Source organism: Labrus bergylta, chromosome 18 (assembly GCF_963930695.1).
Source record: "Labrus bergylta chromosome 18, fLabBer1.1, whole genome shotgun sequence".
In the NCBI taxonomy this organism is placed as follows: Eukaryota; Metazoa; Chordata; class Actinopteri; order Labriformes; family Labridae; genus Labrus; species Labrus bergylta.
In genome coordinates, this window is record NC_089212.1 from 6,466,810 (window position 1) to 6,485,446 (window position 18,637).

The 18,637-nt window shown below is 41.2% G+C and overlaps 2 protein-coding genes across 2 annotated transcripts in view; one reads left to right on the forward strand and one right to left on the reverse strand.

The window, feature by feature from the left end:
- The first annotated feature begins 154 nt into the window (after positions 1–154).
- commd8 (COMM domain containing 8) lies at positions 155–4,602 on the forward strand. The gene is made up of 5 exons (XM_020641252.3): positions 155–294; positions 1,642–1,797; positions 2,012–2,167; positions 2,837–2,992; positions 4,339–4,602. Exons 1-5 carry the CDS (start codon positions 250–252, stop codon positions 4,357–4,359), a joined length of 534 nt encoding a protein of 177 aa, XP_020496908.1. The 5' UTR covers positions 155–249; the 3' UTR covers positions 4,360–4,602.
- A 2,750-nt stretch (positions 4,603–7,352) lies between these two features.
- The window catches only part of gabrb1 (gamma-aminobutyric acid type A receptor subunit beta1), a 51,068-nt gene continuing 39,783 nt past the window's right edge, over positions 7,353–18,637 (reverse strand). Inside the window, exons 6-9 of the mRNA XM_020641259.3 lie at positions 16,443–16,586; positions 15,023–15,175; positions 14,512–14,765; positions 7,353–11,529 (exon numbers count right to left, since the gene is read on the reverse strand). Coding sequence (XP_020496915.1) covers positions 11,188–11,529; positions 14,512–14,765; positions 15,023–15,175; positions 16,443–16,586 — 893 coding nt within the window. The 3' untranslated portion in view covers positions 7,353–11,187. The remainder of the gene's footprint in view (positions 11,530–14,511; positions 14,766–15,022; positions 15,176–16,442; positions 16,587–18,637) is intronic.

Genomic DNA, 18,637 nt, shown 5'->3' on the forward strand with positions numbered 1-18,637 from the left:
AGTAGTGGACTTAAAAACGAGTGGTGTCACTGGAGGGATGAGTGAGTCTGTATGTTACATCCGGGAATCCTCATGAACCACCGCAAACACTAAGTAACGGGTATTATGTCCGCGCAGTATCGTAAACCGGTTCACGGTGAGAAGTCATTTGATACGATGAAGACTATTTTTCCAGATCATATGAACGCAGCTTAGTCCACCACGTGACCGACGTCAGCTGATCATCAGGCGGAAGTAAAAAAAGAAAACATGGTGGATTCGTTGAGCAGGTTAGCTGCAGCAGATTGTCTTGCAGTAAGTACAGAGGGTAACATTTTGAAACAATACGAGTCATTTAGTTGTTTTAAAACTATGTGGTGACAGTTTGTCGAATATAAAAATGATTAACTTAAACTATTAAAGATTTAACGGATAGTTCCCATACGGACAGCCATTCATTCAAAAGTTTACCCTTTTTATCAAATGGTATTTATTTTTTTTACCGTCCTTTGTTTTGCCATTGTTTTACTGACCGCGTGGGGGTATCAAATCTTATTTTTCGAAATGTGTTTTAAAATTCAGCCACGCTACTGTACGTAGACTAGGCTACAGGTGTTCTGGTTTAAATAGTGACCGTGTTAACTGGTGCCATTCAGTCTAATGCGCCTGTGGTTCTGAGTTACAGCTGATATTGAAGACAGAAAATGTCCGAACGAGAGCCTCTTGTTGTATTTTTCTTTTATTTATTATGATGTTTAAAATACCTTTCAGGTATGTCTTTAATGAGAAATGAAACAAAGATAAATTGTTTAGGACACTCTCCTTCTTCAACATCTGAAGGAATTTAATTATCTCAAAAACTACGCAGTAAAATCTGCTGAAACTTGTCGGGACCAAAGTGAGGGACATGAGGACCAATCATTTCTTGTCACCTATCACAGATTTTTCAAAATAAAATATCAAATATGACAAAAATATCAAAGTGTCTCTATGCAATTTGAGCCGAATTTACCTTTAATTATCTCAAAAACTATACAATAAAATCTGCTGGAAATCCTCAGGGCCACAGCCAGGGACATGCGGAATAAGAATCCATTGAAAGTTTCTTGTCACCTGTCACAGATTTAAAAAAATAAAAATTAAAAAAAATAATAAAATATGACTAAAATATCAAAGCGTCTTATTGCAATTTGAGTAGACTTTACCTTTAATTATCTCAAAAACTATACAATAAAATCTGCTGAAAATTCTCAGGGCCACAGCCAGGGACATGCGGAACAATAATCCAGTGAAAGTTTCTTGTCCTTACATTGTGTTTTTATTCTGTCAGCCGTTATTATTGATGGTATCTTTTGCTGAAATACATGGCCGCATTCATTCTTTTTCTCTGTACCGTAGAGCCCCGGTCTAGACACGCATCATTTTTTCAAGCGGCGGCTGGCCTGACCGGGGTTTTGCAAAAGACGGCTCACTTGACCGCAGTAGCCAGTGAGAGGAGAAATAGGAAACTGGTGGCTCTATGGATGAAACCTAGAACTTTATTTTAACACAACAAACTATATCGATATAAGGAATATTGTCTTACTTGAAAATATATCGATATATCTTAAAAAAACAATTCCTACCAATTCTCAATTCCTCAAAATATCGTCCTCTGTGTAGCTGTGTCACAGGGTGGTGGATGGACTCTGTGGTCGGGAGCCTCCATGCCGGAAAGACTACGGCGCCACCTGGAGCCTGGAGGAGTGGCTGGACCTCCTCAACTCCCTCACGGCCTTCTTTCGAGTGGCTGTGGGGAACAACAGCTCGGATGAAGAGGTGAGACATCGACAACACATCTGGTTGTTGACACGTGCATCTCTACAATAACTTCATACATCACGGATCAGTCTGTGCTAGGGTTGTCATGATACCAAAAGGGAGAGACATTTTGAAAAACCTTTGTCCATGGGAAGGAATGACTTACTTCTAAATTCATCTGTGCTGTGAAGGTCAGCTGCAGTGAGTGTCTCTCTTCTCGCTCTGTGTACAGGTGATGGGCGGGCTCTCAGGTATGAGCAGCAGCAGCCACGCAGACGCCGTTCTCAGTGTGCTGAGAGCCCGACGGGAGGAGATCCGGCGTGCGCTGCTGGACAGAACCAACTCCATCTCCTCTGCTACTCTGAAGGACTTTGACTGGCAGCTTAAGGTGACGTGAAGTTTTAGTTTTTCACTGTTTGCTCCGAAGTGTTTCTGAGGTAGACGTCATTACTGGATTGGATAAATCTATTTCAAAGTTCAATCACACGCACCAATCACAGCTCATTCTCACATCAAGGCGGTCCATTTAAACACCACCTCCGTCTCACTGATCTCTGCTACATCAGTGCTGTACACTCTTCATCTGCTGGCAAAGCTTTTCCTCCACCACCCTCAGCGGCCTCCTTTCTGAGTCAAGCCTTTGGTTCCCCCTTGTGGTGGGGTTTAGCACTGCACTCACTGGAAACCTGTGGCATGCTGCTCAGCTAACCCCGGGAGCGTCCTTTGATCAGAGCCTTCCACATCTAGCGAAACTGAATCTCCATTTAGCATTCATGCCGAGTCAGTGTGCTCCTGACTGAATTTAGTTTTGTTTGATTTCTCTTACATGTTCATTGATGGAAACATGCTTTAAATGATCTTGTCATCTATTGGTCAAAAATCTGCCTTCAGCATTTGGTTGGCAAAGTTTTTGGATCATTATTGGCGACACTGTGACTGCAGCCTGAGGAAGACATCTCGGTGTCAGAGTGAGTCAGTCCTGTGTGTACTGTGTGTTCCCGCTGTGTCTAAGTGAACTCGTTGTGTTACCTCCACCCCTCTTTATGTCCCTCCGCAGTTAGCTCTGTCCAGCGATAAGATCTCGTCTCTGCACACTCCTCTGCTCAGCCTCAGTCTGGATGTGAGAGAGAGCACCGGCCTGCGCTCCGTCACCATGGAGATGAACAGAGACGAGTTGAACACTCTCATCAGTTCACTAGAGGCTGCTAATAAGGTGAGGCTGCGTTTAATGTTAATGTGGGATATGAAGCACAGACAGAAATAACGAGTAATGCAACACTCCTTACATTTCAATGTTTAACTCAAGACAAACTTTGATGATCCTACACGGGGCAAAATTCACTCTAGTTGCCCTCTTGGAGATCTCCTGGTTAAATAAAAAAAATGCAGTTTATTAGACTGTCATATTTTGGCTTGTGGCCTTCCTCAGGGTCAATAGATAAAACTCAAATTCCTTAATTATTTAATATGTGATAAGGGTCTATAATAAATGGTAACATGGTGGAAATGATAATGAAATTATTGATAAGGTGGCAGAGAAGCTAAAAACTAAAGTAGATGAAGCTCTGCCATCTTTATCTTCATCACTGATGGAGAACAGACACTAGGTGGTGTCATTGTTCCAGTGTGAGGAGTCTGATGAAGCCATTCAGAACGTGTGATCCTGTTAGCTTCAAGTCAAACATCCTGACTGTCAGGATGCATTTCAGTCATTTTCATTCCGTCTGTGTTCCTGCTTTAAAGAAATCAAACGTCACATTTACGTACACAGACATCTCTCTACAGAGAGAGACAAACATGTCGTCTGCTTTGAGCTTTACTTTGATTTATTGACTAAAAGAAAACTCTAGAAAAACTCTATCATGTCCCTTTAAATCTGAAACAAGTCTTTTTTTCTGCCACTTGGGGGCAGAACTTCAGGACATGTACAGTATGTGGGACTGTTTTTCATTATGTGTCCATTTTGTGTGATGTTCTGTAGACTGAGCTTTGAGGCGTCCTGTAGTTCTACATTAGTTTCATGTTTTTTTATAAGTACCAGCTTTAGGACCTCTTGTGCTAATTCTGACAGGTTTACATGGATGCTGTTTGCAGATGTGTTGATAAATGTGCACTGTCCTAATTCAATAAATCAATAGAACATGCTCAACATAACATGTGTCACATACAGTCAACTCACAGAGTATTTTCATAAATCTCATCATTATTGTGCAAACATTCAGAAACAGGAGATCACCATTGGCAGAGTTTAGAATTTTAAGTGACTTTATTTTTGACATTAAGTAAATTATGGGTTTAAAAAAAGTCTGAACTGAAAGGGAAATGTGTATTGGGAAAAAATGTCTTAAAATTGAAAAGAATCCTTAAAATGTATTATAAATGATGTATTTGAAATGTAATCTGAGTGATTCAGTACAGGAATAATGACACAGGCCTTTAGACTTTAAACAATCTGTTAAATAATTAGGATTAAATTAGTCAAAGTTAGTCCCCCTGTTTTTCCTTTAACTTGACCAGTCAGAGGAGATGCTGATAATGAAATGTTGATGTGTCTTTCAGGCGGTGCTGCAGCTGAAATGATGGACAGATTTATGGACCACTGATCCCATTTAAAGTCGTCAATCACAAAAAGTAAAAAAACAGAAAGTTAGAGACACGCTCTCCTGTGGTTCACATGGCAGATTTAAAATGACTGTTTGCAGGAGTGTTGATGAAGCTCTGTCCTTAAACTTGAGTTTAACTCGAGCGACTGAACACTTTTATGTTTTTGTGATGTGGTCTTGTATCATGAGTATGTCAAAAAATAAAGAGTATTTGCTTTTAGATTCTGTTGTAATTACTTGACGGCCCCTGACTTTCCTGTTCACACAGCTGGAGACCATACCTGTCATATGGAAGTGTGTGTGTGTCGGGGGGGCTCAGGGTGCAGGACATGATGTACGAAGCAACAGAGTCCGACGCTATGATGACAGTTTAATTATATTAAAGCTTCTTGTAATCAGATGTTTTCAGTGTATCAATGAATGAGTGGCAAAAACACATGACGGTTGCTCACCGGTTGCATCCTTTAAAAATCATCACCCCTTCCCAAAACAAATTTTCCTGAATATAACCTTTTTTCGAGGGGGGTGGGGGGTTCCTTTATTAGACAGGACAGTGGATAGAGTAGGTGGGTAGTGACATGCAGGAAAGTAGCAACAGGCCGGTCTCGAGCCCTGGCTGCTCTCTTGGAGGACTAAAGCCTCCGTACATTGGGTGTGACTTAACTACTAGGCCACCTGCACCCTTTCCCTGCTAGTTTCACACATCCAACCTGGACCCCTCTCGTCTCACGCCGTCTCACCTGGTGCCATAAAGCCGTGACCCCTGTAGCTTTGTGAGCTTCTTATATTCAAAATAAAAGCTCTCAGGCTCCAGGATGGTGATTGTTAATACCCACCGACAAAGGTTGATGTTAATGTCATTGCATGTTTCCTTAAATAAACAATATACATTAACCCCAGGGACTCTTTGAGAAATCAGAATCGTACTACAAACTACAAAGATGGCTCAACTAATTCACACTAGACTCTCCATGTTAACAGATGGGACAAGCGTCAAACTGTTAAATCAAAATACAGGTCAAATAATTTTCTTCTCAAACATGTTTTGTTCTTTTCATGGTGTTTGAAGTCCATGTGTTCATTTTTCTGAGAAGTTTAGTTTAATTTAGTTATTTGATGCTGTAAAAAGGATTAGAACACCATGATTGACAGCTCTAGAGGAGGAGCGGTGACGGGGGGAAAAGTAACAAAAACTAACACACGAGTCACTGAACTTTCCATACCTGTAGTTATCTGTTTCAAACCGACATAACGATCTGTGCTGATGTCGACTGAACCCACCTGAGGGATCTTTGATGTTTTCTCCTAGAAGAAGGGGCGGTACGTGAATACCATGGCTTCACCACATGACATCAGCGCCCATTGCAGTGGGGGTCTGATGTCCATAGGTGAGGGCGGAGAGGCGTTGCTCAGCATACAGCCACTTTTGGAGGTCTTGGAGGCAAAGGCAGCCATAAAAATAGATAGAGGTGCAAAATAAGTGAATTTAAGAGTTTAAGAATCAGAAAGGTCACAGTGCACTCTGGGTGAGTCCAGGTGTGACGTCTGTGTCCGGGCTGAAGCCTTCCTGTCGATTAGACAGCCGGCTGTATGATTAATAATGAGAACAAGCACAACTGCCGACAGACACGGTGGAGCTTAATGTGCTAATGGCATCAGTCTTCACTCCAGAGCTTCACATTAATCATGAGAATGAGCACTGCTGCTGTCAGCTGCACACATGCTAACTGGACTAATGGCTTCTCTTCCAGCCGGCACAGTTTCTCTGCTGACCTTCAGTCTCTGCAAAGACAATGGCCCTTCAGGTCTGCAGTGTTCAGCGGGAAATGAAACATGATGAGTCAGTGCCGGCCTGAATCAAAGCTGTTGTTGGTCAAGTTTTTTGAAAGCTTGGTGCATCTTTCTTCCCTCATACATGAGACCTAATAAACCTTATTGCTTAAAGGAAATGCACCATATTCAGTCAGTGGATTTTTTTGCTCTGCCGATCCCCAATTTCTACCTTCAAAGGCGGCACAAAGGAGGGATCACTTGTCCCCCATTACACTTCTGCAACATTCACATTAAAGGCGAAACATCACAGGGACCTAAATATCAAGCCTTGAAAGGGCAGTGTGAATAAAGTTTATGAAGCTGCATCTGTGGTCCCTGGGCTCAGTCAATCCCTTAGAACATGTTGTCTAACCTATAGTCCAAATGCGCCGCAAAGATCCCATAATGCATTGCACGACTCTCCATAGAAAATGAATAGAAAAGCGTCGAGACGATGTCCGTCGTCAGAACCAGTGGAGCTGTACCGTTAGACAGAAACAGCCCTCTCCCCTGTGCAGTGAAAAATAACTCTAGGATGTATCCTCAACTTCAGTTTTGAAATGGGTCTGAATTTTATCAGAGGTAGGTAGTAATATTGTTTGCTGTTAACACACATTGTTGAAATCCTCACACTACAGAGGATTAGCCATCCTATCACCGTGCAAATGGCGTAGTGAGACATTTGGAGTCAGGGCCTAGCCGAGTTGAGACAAACCTTAACATGCAGTGGAGTAAATGTTAAAAACCTTACTATGCAGTGGAGTAAATGTTGACCCAATACTGTCAACAAATGCAAGTATTTGCATTAATTGAATTCATCAATACGTTTTAATGTTTGGCTTTAGACAGACTTATAGAATTGGCAGCTCCTTGGCCATATCTTGCACTGAAACAACCTTAATTAGGCCTTTTTAATGATTTATAAATGATTAAAGTCCCCTTAATAGCAGATACCATTAACACTATCAGACTGATTCAAATCTAAATTTAGCCTGTTCTAACAAATCCCATATTTGATCCTATCTCTATATGTTATCTGTATCACCCGGCCTGCAACTCGACCCAATTCTCAGCGTGTTTATCAGTTTTTATGTTTCATAAAACAACAACTTACAAACACATTTTCCACTGATAAATCAGCAAAGAGAGACTCGTTAGTGTTGTCGGTAGAGCTGTCAGCAATTTTATTTAAACTCTAAATTCTTTGACGTCTCTATAAGTTGACACAAAGAATTTATATTTTGTGTTTCCTCCCTTTCACACACATCCATAGGCTCCCACACACACTCTCTCTCTCTCTCTCCCACACACACACACTCTCTCTCTCCCATACACACACTCTCTCTCGCTCCCTCTCTCTCTCCCACACACACACACACACACACACACACACACACTCTCTTTCTCTCTCTCTCCCTCTCTCTCTCTCTCTCCCACACACACACACACTCTCTCTCTCTCTCTCTCTCTCTCTCTCTCTATCACACACACTCACACTCTCTCACACACATTCATACAACCAGTCCTGCACAGTGTCTTATGTTGGCCTGTAAGCAAGCAGAAAGACACACACATGCAAACACACCCACACCCCATTCCACTTGAGAGCACATATAGAGCATGAGAGAAAAAATTGTACAGTAATTTTACACAATACGAGTCCAGCACACGTCCTCCCCCCCTTTACAGCCGCTGGGCAAACTGGGTTTTCAGGGCTTCCATTAGCTCACCCGTCCACAGAATTCATGTGTCCATCTGCTCCGGGTCCTTTGTTGTGAAAGCCGACTTGTTTTTGTTGTTTTGTCCGCTGCTTCCGCTCTCTGCTCCAGAAACAGCATCACTTACATCACGGAGACCTTGCAGGAGATTATTTTTCAGCATTGAATTTTCGAAAGATTGTCATCATAATGCTGGAATGTCTTACTACAATCTACGCTTAGATAATGGTACTGTACTGTAGAGCCTCAGAAAAGATCTTTAAGAGTCCACGTCTGTCTCTGGTTCTCCTTAATCCTAAAAAAAGTACAAGATGACCTGTTGTTCAATTCTACTCGCTAGATAGAAGTTAAGTTTAACCCTGTGAAAATATTGAGAATCTTGGTAAAGGCACAATATTCAGCCATGAGGAGAGAGGACAATGCTACTTTTCTATGTCCTGTAGAAGCCTATTGTTTTCCTGTTTAGTTTTTAAGCCCTGATAAGACAAGCAGTTCACTTTATCCATCAAGTTGTTATTATTATACTGTATAGTTTGTCCAAAAGGGGGGAATCTTTGAGAAATCTGTAGTTTCTGTTGTGTCTTTTTATTTTCCCTGTCTTGTAGTTTTGGTGACACTTCCTGGCAGATAAATTATTTCAAATAAAACGGGGACATTTGTGAAGACAGGTTTTAAAGGTCACATATTATCCTCCTTTTAAACTAGTTAAAATAAGTCTCAGAGCTCCCCAAAACATGTCTGAGAAGTTTCTTGTTCTAAATCCACTTTGATCCTGTATTTGATCATGTCTATAAACCCCTCTATTTCAGCCCTGCTCAGAACAGGCTGTTTCTGTACCTTTAAATGTAAATGAGCTGTGTCTGACCACGCCCCCTCTCTGGAAGGGCTTGGGTGGCTCACACTTTCTCGCTCTATGCACTATTGTTTACAGTGAGAAGGCAGACTCAGAGGGCAGAACAAACACCTAGCTGTGGGAGTGTCACCCACCTGGGGGAGGGGTTACTGCCCTTTGTGATGTCAGAAGGGAAAATCTCCAAACGGCCTGTTTGAGCACACATTTTATGAACAGTGGAGCAGGCAAAAGATGGAGAGGATGGACTTTTCTCATAATTGGGGGGTTTGTAGACAGACTAGAGACACATATTAGTGTTTGAAAAACATTGTGAAGTGTATTTTGCATAATACATGACCTTTAAAGGACAAGTTTCAAAAGTTTAACTCATCTGGTTTTGCACAATTAATGTTCCGACTTTTCTGACAAAAGTTATTATCTCTACTTCTATACCCCAAGTAATCATGCAACAATTGGGCTCTGTCTGCAAGAAACATCAGGTTAACTGTTCTAGGCATTCAATATGTGGGAATTTGTGTGATAATGTAGAATAGACTAACAGAGTGTTGTTGTGGTCACCATCTAACAACTCAAATGTTTTACCCAGGAATCCACGTAATCTCAAAATTCCTTTTGACAGAGGACTGGTTGTGCTATGCATATCAATGTTGCTGGTTTTTTTGCATCCTTGAGACTAGTTTGAACTCTAAATTTCAACTTAGGTTCTACAACTGGCCCTCAGCCCCTGATTACCAAAGAAATCCACGGAAAAGGAAGAGTGACAAAATCCTTGTTCTAATTCTTTAGCTGTGCCCAGGGACGTGTCTAGAAGGGGGAGCCAGGGGTGGCATTGCCCCCCTCCCCCACTCCCTTGAAATCTGATTGGCCACCCTAGGTGCCACCACAAAAATACTAAACTATGATTGGCTATTTGCCTCGTTTGTTAACACTATGATTATTGCTTTTTTTGGAACATGCTGCAAGTTTTTTTCTTGACATTTACATGTAGCATATTTTATGCTCTATAAATTGTAAATAAAGACGCTGCATATCAGTTTTATAAGACAGGTGCATAACACTGTATTGTAATGAACTAACAAGCAATATTTTTCAGTACTGAAACATTGCCAATCAATTTATTTGCAAGTTAGACAAAGTGCAGGAGTTTGAAATCAGGATTTTGATTAGTTTAAATCGTGACGTTGAACATTTTTGTTTTTAAGTCCGTAAAGAAGTAGGCCAATATGTTACGACTCTCGGGTTACATAAAAGTAGATTAGATTAGTGGCGTTAGTCATTAAGTCCACCCCTACATAAGTCTGTGCCCCAGTTGGGCCCCCCTAGACAGACAAGCCTGGACACGCCCCTGGCTATATAACAAATAAAGGTGAGCTAAAGCTCTGTGCAAGGGGAAGAATAATTTTAAGTTCTGGACAAAACTGTTCATTATAGTAGCCTGTTACACCTGGAGTTTCAACCCCAGCAGCGTGTTTTATCAGGGCTTAAATTTGTGGATGTGAGTCTGAACATGTGGTGACATCATTGGTCATTCTTTACCTGATTTATTTAAAATCATTTTTTAATTAACAGTGTACATTGTCACAGATGTTGTGAGATACCGCAGGTACAAATTTGACTACTTGAGTGGAGTTCCGATTAACACTGGCCCTGTTCTGACCTTAAATGCAATGACTGTTTAAAAGCATACCGTATAATGAATATAATACAGAGGGGCCCAGGGAGCCATGCAAAGCTTCTCTTTTCTTTTTGAAGGAAAAGAAAGAAAACTGAGTTTGTATAACAGTGCAAAAGGATTTCAGCACAATGATACATACCGACGCTTAAAGCAAAGAAGGACTTCTTCATTACGATGGAACTGAACCGTACGGCTTTTGCTTATTGGCTGAATGAGCTCTAATCTCAAGATCTTGTAAAAAAAATGTTTTATTGTTATTAGTTATCTTCTTGTTCTGTACTGGGCTTCATTTTCTTTTTTTTTTTGTATTACCTATAAGCAAATAAAATGTGTGTTTCATTCACATGCAAAAAGTGAGATAACAGAAGGTAAAGATAAAGAAACAGACCATATCAAAGATCATTGCCGGTTATGTTGGAGTCACCAAAGTCTGTTTGGCAAGTTTGGACATAGCTGTGAACCTTTACTGTGTCTTAAAATCCTTATAATATTTTATCTATATCTATTCTGTGTGGATAAGTACAGCAAAAGTGATTTTTAATAAATTATACCTCTGTATGTATTATATATATATTATATATATTCAATTGTATTTACATTGAAAAGATATCCAGTTCTACTCATTCCAAAACCGGATTTATACAAATGGAGTGAATGCTCCTCTATAGTCATCCCTGTACAAGACCTAGGTAGCTTTAAAACCCACAATGAGCAGCAGTGCTGCCACACAGGCTTTCTTTCCCCTCTCTAGTGGACGTAGTAAAGCCAGTAGACGAGGTTGAAGAAGGTGAAAGCGATAGGAAAGACGACACGGGACCACTTGTCTATGGCGTTGACATCCGTGAGGTCCGGGATCTTGACTTTTAGCTGCGAGGCCCTCCTTCGCAACCGGCCCTTCTTGTGGCCCATCGGCCGGTCGATGGCCGGTCGTCCGTACAGGTCTCGACTGGTCATGGGCTTGCGATACTGTATGCTGGCGCTGTCGTAGGAGAACATGGTGGCCCGGGGGTCGTTGAGAGCGCCCATCATTTCTGCTCCGCTCATGTCACTGGTTAGGTTGGTCAGTAGGATGTTACCATGAGCATCAACCTGTGGAAGGAGGTTATCAGACATTATTCAATTGTTTTTTTAAGTTTCTTTAAAAGTTAAAGCTTGTGTACCAACAACCGGGTAATGAAGACCCACAAACCATTTAGGTAAAACATCAGCACATCTTCTTCAAACACTTTCCCTTACTAAGCTTTGAAAGAAGCATAATGTGTTTTCTTAGTCAAGTAAGAAATCCCGCAACATCCTAAAAGTCAGATTAAGACTCCTCTAGAATAAAATGAAATGCCTTTGGAATTAGATTTTTTATCCCAACAAGGTTTACCTGGTTGTATGAAGGCTGCATTAATTGAAATAAATAAAAGTGAACAGTGATGTTTTTCAAAGTTGGTTGAGCAGCAGGGTTATGTGGATATGTTTCAGTTGGGGCATGGGCGATATCCTTGGGGAAACAGAATATTTTGGTCCTCTAAATGGCCATGCCTTCACATCTTTTACAGAAAAATCATAATCAGCGTTTGATGCCAAGTCGTTAGCTTTCCCTGTGGCCCCTTACCTCTTGAATTACTGTCAGCCCTTACCCTGCTGTGTGTTAATGAGAGGTTATCTAGGTCATCTGACACAGATCCAGCCTCCTGCAGCAGTGGCGTAAATCTTCTCTAAAGTTATACATCATTGTTGGGGAGGTTTGTTGCTAACTTTACTATTCACAGCTTTTCTTTGCTGCGTCCTACTAAGCCCAGGGGTTGATTAGGCGCTCTGCCCGGATTGTAGCTCAGGCCAGCCGGTAGCATTGCAAATCACAGGCCTCTGGGCTCTGGCTATCACTCCTCCCATCTCCCAGGGAAATGATTTATTCTTAGGCTTAGCAACCCGAGAGCCAGGGAGAGGACTACTACATGCAGATGTATTGCCAGACAGACATCCCTTCTGTTTCATAGTAATCTTGTGGGTGTATAAGCCATGTTTTAGCACCTTCTTCTTCACTATTTTATATCATCTGTAGAGTAGGATTATTCCACAAAGTCCACTCAACATCATTTTAAAGAGTGTGTTGGTTTCCAGCACATACAACTTTCAATCACAGGCAAAAAGAAGAGCTTGTTCTGGTTTGGAGTCCAAACTTTTGCAGGACTTTATAGGTGTATAGGACATTTATAGGTGTTAAAATGTATATGGTGATAGCCCAACAGTAAATATTTGTATAGGTTAAATCTCCAAGTATCTTGACACTCTGTCAATAACCATTAGGGAGGATAAGGGATGGGTTGTAATTTAAAATTTTGGAATAATCATTAACGTAGAGGACATTTTTGGGGCGGCAGTAGCTCAGTCTGTAGGGACTGGGGTTGGGAAGCGGAGGGCACTCTGGTTTAAGTCCCAGTGCAGACCATAATGTGGAAGTTGGTCTGGTAGCTGCAGGTGCCAGGTCACTTCCTGAGTACTGCTGAGTTGCCCTTGAGCAAGGCACCGAACCCCCAACCGCTCAGGCCTGCTCCCTGCGTAGCAGCCTCACTCTCAATCAATCAATCTGTATTTGTAAAGCGGCAATTCATAACAAATGTTATCTCGAGACACTTCACAAAAGACCTTACTCTTTGTTATATAAAGACCCAACATTAAGCCATCATGAGCTCAGCATTAACTTTTAGCAAAGTTACAGTGGCAAGAAAAAAACATCCTTTTAAGAGGCAGAAATCTCGGGGAAATCCAGACTCATTATGAAACAGCCATGTAACAAAACTGCGTCGGGCTTGAAAAATGGGACAGGGCGAGATGGGATAAGATGCAGAACGAAGGATAGGATAGAATTGTTCACCGTATATTAGCTCTGAAATCTTATAAACCAAACATACATGAACACTTTACAAACAGTGTTACTTTAACATGACGACAAATGTAAGTAAAACACCATCTTTCCGTGAAGAAGATGAGATGTTGACGAGCTAAAAATAGATCTTTGATGACGACAGGTCTGTTTTGTTTTCGTTAACGAGACCAGATGGGACAAAAATGTTAGTGGTGGGCTGTTGGACATTAAAAATACATGATATTTCTCCCACTGTGCATCCAATCTGTCCGTCAACCTAAAAGCAGGAGAGGGGAGGAGCGTGTGTGTGCTGCCGTTATATTGTTTTTCCTGTGTTTTAAGGTTTTTTATGCATTTATAAGATGAGAAAAGCAGCCGATACAACCTGCCAGCGTTTTGATACCTGTGATTGACTGATTGAATAAGTTAGAAGAGAGAAAACACTTTGACTAAAAGCAATGACTAAAATGTAATGACTTGTTATTGTCTGAAACTGGAATACATGTGTTTCTGTCTTTTGTCTAAACTACCAGTCTGTCCTGTCAGCACGCGACTCGACAAAATCAGCCTGAAGCTTTTGCTTCCTATTGGAGTCTCGTAACTGCCTGCGAGCGACGCCGCAGCGAGCGATGCCGCAGCGAGCGACGCAGCGAGCGACGCAGTGAGCGACGCCGCGAAGGACGCAGCGAGCGAGTCACACCGTTTTAACCCCAAAGCCCCGTTTCCATTTTCCTCTCTGACGCTTGCATAGACGGGCAGAGAAAGAGGAAGTAGGGGGCTCTACACGTCACTAACACTCAGTTTTCTCCCTCAACAGAGCTCGTTAGCTTGTTGTACAGAGGGGACATAACGATGCATAAATAGTATCCTCATCCATGATTGAAAGGTTGTGCTTTGACTTTGACTTGTTGCTGTCAACAACACCGGAGAAAAACTTTTTTTGGCTCACCAAGGGCCATTTATTGACGAGCCAATGAGTTGTGATTTGAGTCAACAGCTCCGAAATACAAAGTACCAGATGTTATAATGTTTGAAAGGGGAACTGAAATTCACAGAGAAAAGAATTATATATTTAAAGGATGCAGTGTGGACAGCCAGTGTGTGATTATGCGCGACGCGATACATAACGCTGGCATGCTGTTAGGACAGTCTGTAAGACTTAGGCTATAATAGCTGCCGAAATTTTCAAAGTGTTCACAAAGGCTCTGTCCCACCTGCACTTTGTTGCTCTCCAGTCTGCTTTTATTCTCGTTGTTGGTCTTGGCAGCTTTCTCCGCCACCTTCTTCTGCAGGTGCGGACCTCGCCCAAAAAAGATGTAGTTGACGAAGGCGTACTCCAACAATGCCAGAAAAACGAAGACAAAGCAACCCATCAGGTAAATGTCAATGGCCTTGACATAGGGGATCTTGGGTAGAGTCTCCCTAAGGTGGGTATTGATGGTGGTCATGGTCAGCACCGTGGTTATACCTGCAGACAAGTAGACGAGGATCGTTCTTCACTAATATGGTGGCAAATCATACCTACAACAACATGCTGTACTCAGCAGTAAAAACAATGGCTGTAAAATATCTAATTGCAATACACCTAAAAGTTTTGTAATATTTTAGTCTATAAGTCGTACCAAACCCCCTGACCAAATAAAGACATCATGGCCATAAAGAGTGACCAAATTCCATACCACAAGACACGATTTCCAATTTGTAAAGAATTAAAACATCACTGACCCAAGGCGACTCTAGCAGCCGAGGCATCATAATTGATCCAGAAGGAGACCCAGGACAGGATGGTGATCAGGGTGGAGGGCATGTAGGTTTGCAGGATGAAATATCCGATGTTTCTCTTCAGCTTAAAGCTCAGAGACAGACGAGGGTAAGAACCTGTGAAAGACACAGTATGGGATTATGCAAGTTGAAGAGACATAGCTATAAGCAGGCTATTTTTAGAAACTGAATTTAAACAGGAAGCTGTCTTTAGAGGTACATTAACACTGGGTAACTGGTTGATATAACCTGAGTGTGTGTTCTCTAAAGATGCCAACATGAAGGTCAAATAAACTTAATCAGGGCCACCTCAGATCCTTTCAAAAAGGACATTTTACCAGTTCAAAGTCCACAACAACTATAATAAATGTTACATAATGTTTACCTTGCGTATTTGTTCCACTAAAACTGTGCTGAATCCCGAGTAAATATTCAAAACAGCCGAGTCATGCAGTGACTTAAAACTATCGAACAGATTGAGGCATCATGGACCAGTGAGGGCCTTGTGTCCGCTGACAACTTACTTTGCGATGGCGACACCTTTTTTCCAAACAAATCTAATGCAGTTAAACATTTTCAGTGCTCAGCGTCCTAAGAACAAAAATGCCCTCGGTGTCAGCTGTTATTGTTGCAGCTCTCACAGTCCACAAAAAAGTTCAACTTTTGCAGCACGGTTGGCGCTTGACTGTGTCATTTCTATCATATCGTTTTTGTCTCTGACACTCTCCAAAACAACATAAACCTCTTGGACCCGAACCATTTCAAAGAGGAGGCTTCACTGCACAACAAAGTCTCCTGGGATACAAAGCGTCGTAGACCAAACGAAGCGCTACTTTTAAGAGCTTTTCTCCCTCATTAGATCATAATCCTGCATTTAAAGAAAATGGTGGTAACAGAAGTTTAAGTTGAGGGCTGGTTTGATTGAAAAGACTCAAGTGATCAGTGGAGGTGAACAGCGTGACTCTCATACAAACCTGTCACGGTCTGTACTTTTTAACTATTAATGTTACCATATAGGCTGAGAACTCAACTACCGTACTGGCTGCTAAGCAAGATTGCAAACTCCACATGGTACTAGAAAGAGCTGCACAACTGCACAGAAAGTGAACTTTGCTGAAAGTGAAGAAATCATCAAGCAGACAGTTTAAAACTTTTTTTCCTCTGGGAGGTCAAAAAACAGACTGCCAGTACCACTCTTATTCTGGATGTCTGTACGCAGAGAGAGTCAGAGCAGCAGAGTGGTGAATCTAATATGTGTCATCCATGAAACTTTAATTGCTTCAATTTAATATTCGCTGTGCTTTGTTCATTATTGTGTGTTCTTTTCTTAACTTAAAATGTTCAGGTCAAACGGTGAGAATGGATACTGGTATGACTGTGTTACCGGTAGCAAATACAGCTTTCTTGGAGAGGGTCTGGTAGTCTATAATGGAGAACTGAGGCAGTTCTATGTTCTCCACCCCGGTGACCGAGCCAGCGGTAGACCCTCCCTGCCAGTAGAACTCGATGTCATCGGTAGTGTAGCCGTCTGAAAGAGGCAGAGGAAGACAACATGTTAAAATCTCCACAGAAACACAAGGACAAAAACATCTGGCTCAGGGCAAAAATCAACTGTACATGAACAGGATCAACATCTGGAACAGACCATTCAGGGCACTTTCAGAGCTGCTGGGTTGAATTTGGTGTTTTCACTCCGTACAGAACAAGGAAGAACGTAAAGGCACTCTGGTCTTACCAAAATATCTGGTTAACTTTTCACAGTCGCTCTTGAAATTAATTCATTGGCTTTCCGACTACAAACAAAATGAAATCATAATCTAATAAATCCTTATGTTACACATGTGGCTAAAGGATTTTACAGCTAACAGTGACAGTTATCCAATGTGCACACCAAACTCCTTCCCTTAACGTTGTCGCAGTCCCAGAATTAAAAAATACTTATTACAGAGAAAAACCAGTCCAGAGTCTGGAACATCATGCACTCTTCAAAGGAAATGTCGCACTTTGTTCCAGAAGAGGAACCGAAGAGACAAGAAATCTTTGTTACACCATCAGTGAGAGACGACAGAAAGTAGGCCTCTCATTTCTCTGTTCAACTGCTGCTTCCAGCTTCCCACAGGCTCAACTGGAACAACAATAAAGCCCTCCTTTAACTTTTTCTGGCAGGTCTCTGGGCTATGTCTAAAGCCTGGACCTGAGCGGAACAGGCCCCGCTACCCTTGTCAGTAATTAGACCAATTTAATTAGGCCAGCTCGTCTCTGGCCTCAGATTCTGCATCTTATCTGAACGCAGCTGCAGGATTTCAGGGAATTAGCTGCTGCTCATTACTGGAAGGGCTTCATTACGGTTTTGCCCTCTGTTTTTTTCTTTTTCTTATCCAATTAATATATTTTATATTACAGATAATTTTAAAACAAGACAGTTTACTTTAAGCCGAGAGTCTAAATCATTAGATCAAGGTGCAGTTTATATGCATAAACGTATTCTATAATTAATTATTCATTGTATTAACACTTAACTGATGAATGCAACATGAAAAAATGCAACATTAGCATAATTTAAACCCTGTTCATGTCATATCCCTCTCTTAATTAGTGTCTGACATTTCATCTTTAACAAGAGTCTTCTGCCTCATCAAAGCTCTTTTACACTGCATGTCACACCTACACATTCACACACTGATGGTAGAGGCTGCTGTGTAAAGAGTCCATCAGAAGTAACTAATCCACTTCATACACTTTCACAGACCACAGACTAAGCAGCAGGAACAACTTGGGGTTAAGTGTCCTTCCAATGACACGTCGGACAGTTAGCTGCAAGAGCTGAGTATTGAACTCTTGACCTTCTGGTTAGGAGACAACCAACTCTACCAACTGAGCCACAGCCACAGCATTCCCAATAAGTAAATATCTGAATAGTACTAGAAAAAAAAAAAAAAAAATGTAAGGGTATAAGCATGCATAAAACATTTCAATGCTCAAATTAGCTCAATAAGTAATGAAAAAATAAAATGTAAATGGTCTGCCTGGAATAATGTATTGTGATTCCAACTTTCACCTTGAAAAATATTTTAATTACAGCCAGTAATAATTTCTTGATACACTTAAAAAAAAAATGCTGATTCAATAGAAAACATATCTACCAATAATCATCCTGATACTTAGTCAGGTTTGACAGTATTCAAGATGTTTCAGGGGATTCAACGGTGCATTGGATGTGTTGCATTGACAAGTAAAACAAGATCAAAGTTCACCCCTCAGTGGCCTCTTAAGAACAATATATGGTTTGTTTAAAATAAGTCGCAACAAGAAGTGTCCAACAAAATAAGATTCCAAACAAATCCCAAATACAGGACAGGGCTGTTTTTTGTGTTGTTTATAGACTCTGAAAAGTGAAATAGGACACATGTTCCTTGAATTGTTAGTTTTTTTCCCGCACAAAATTGAACCATCCAAAGGGCATATTAATGCTATATTTCCCAAAGTGCCAGGAATTACATCTAACTGACATTTATTTACTTATTTTTGCATTTGGAATGGTTAAATTTTCTGACCCAATTTCTCTCTTTCTAAGTAAAG

Bases quoted from the DNA above. Each gene is read 5' to 3' on its own strand.
- commd8 (XM_020641252.3), top strand. From the start codon at position 250: ATGGTGGATTCGTTGAGCAGGTTAGCTGCAGCAGATTGTCTTGCA. The intron at 295-1,641 runs GTAAGTACAGAG...TCCTCTGTGTAG, and splicing joins CTGCAGCAGATTGTCTTGCA to CTGTGTCACAGGGTGGTGGA. The intron at 1,798-2,011 runs GTGAGACATCGA...CTCTGTGTACAG, and splicing joins ACAACAGCTCGGATGAAGAG to GTGATGGGCGGGCTCTCAGG.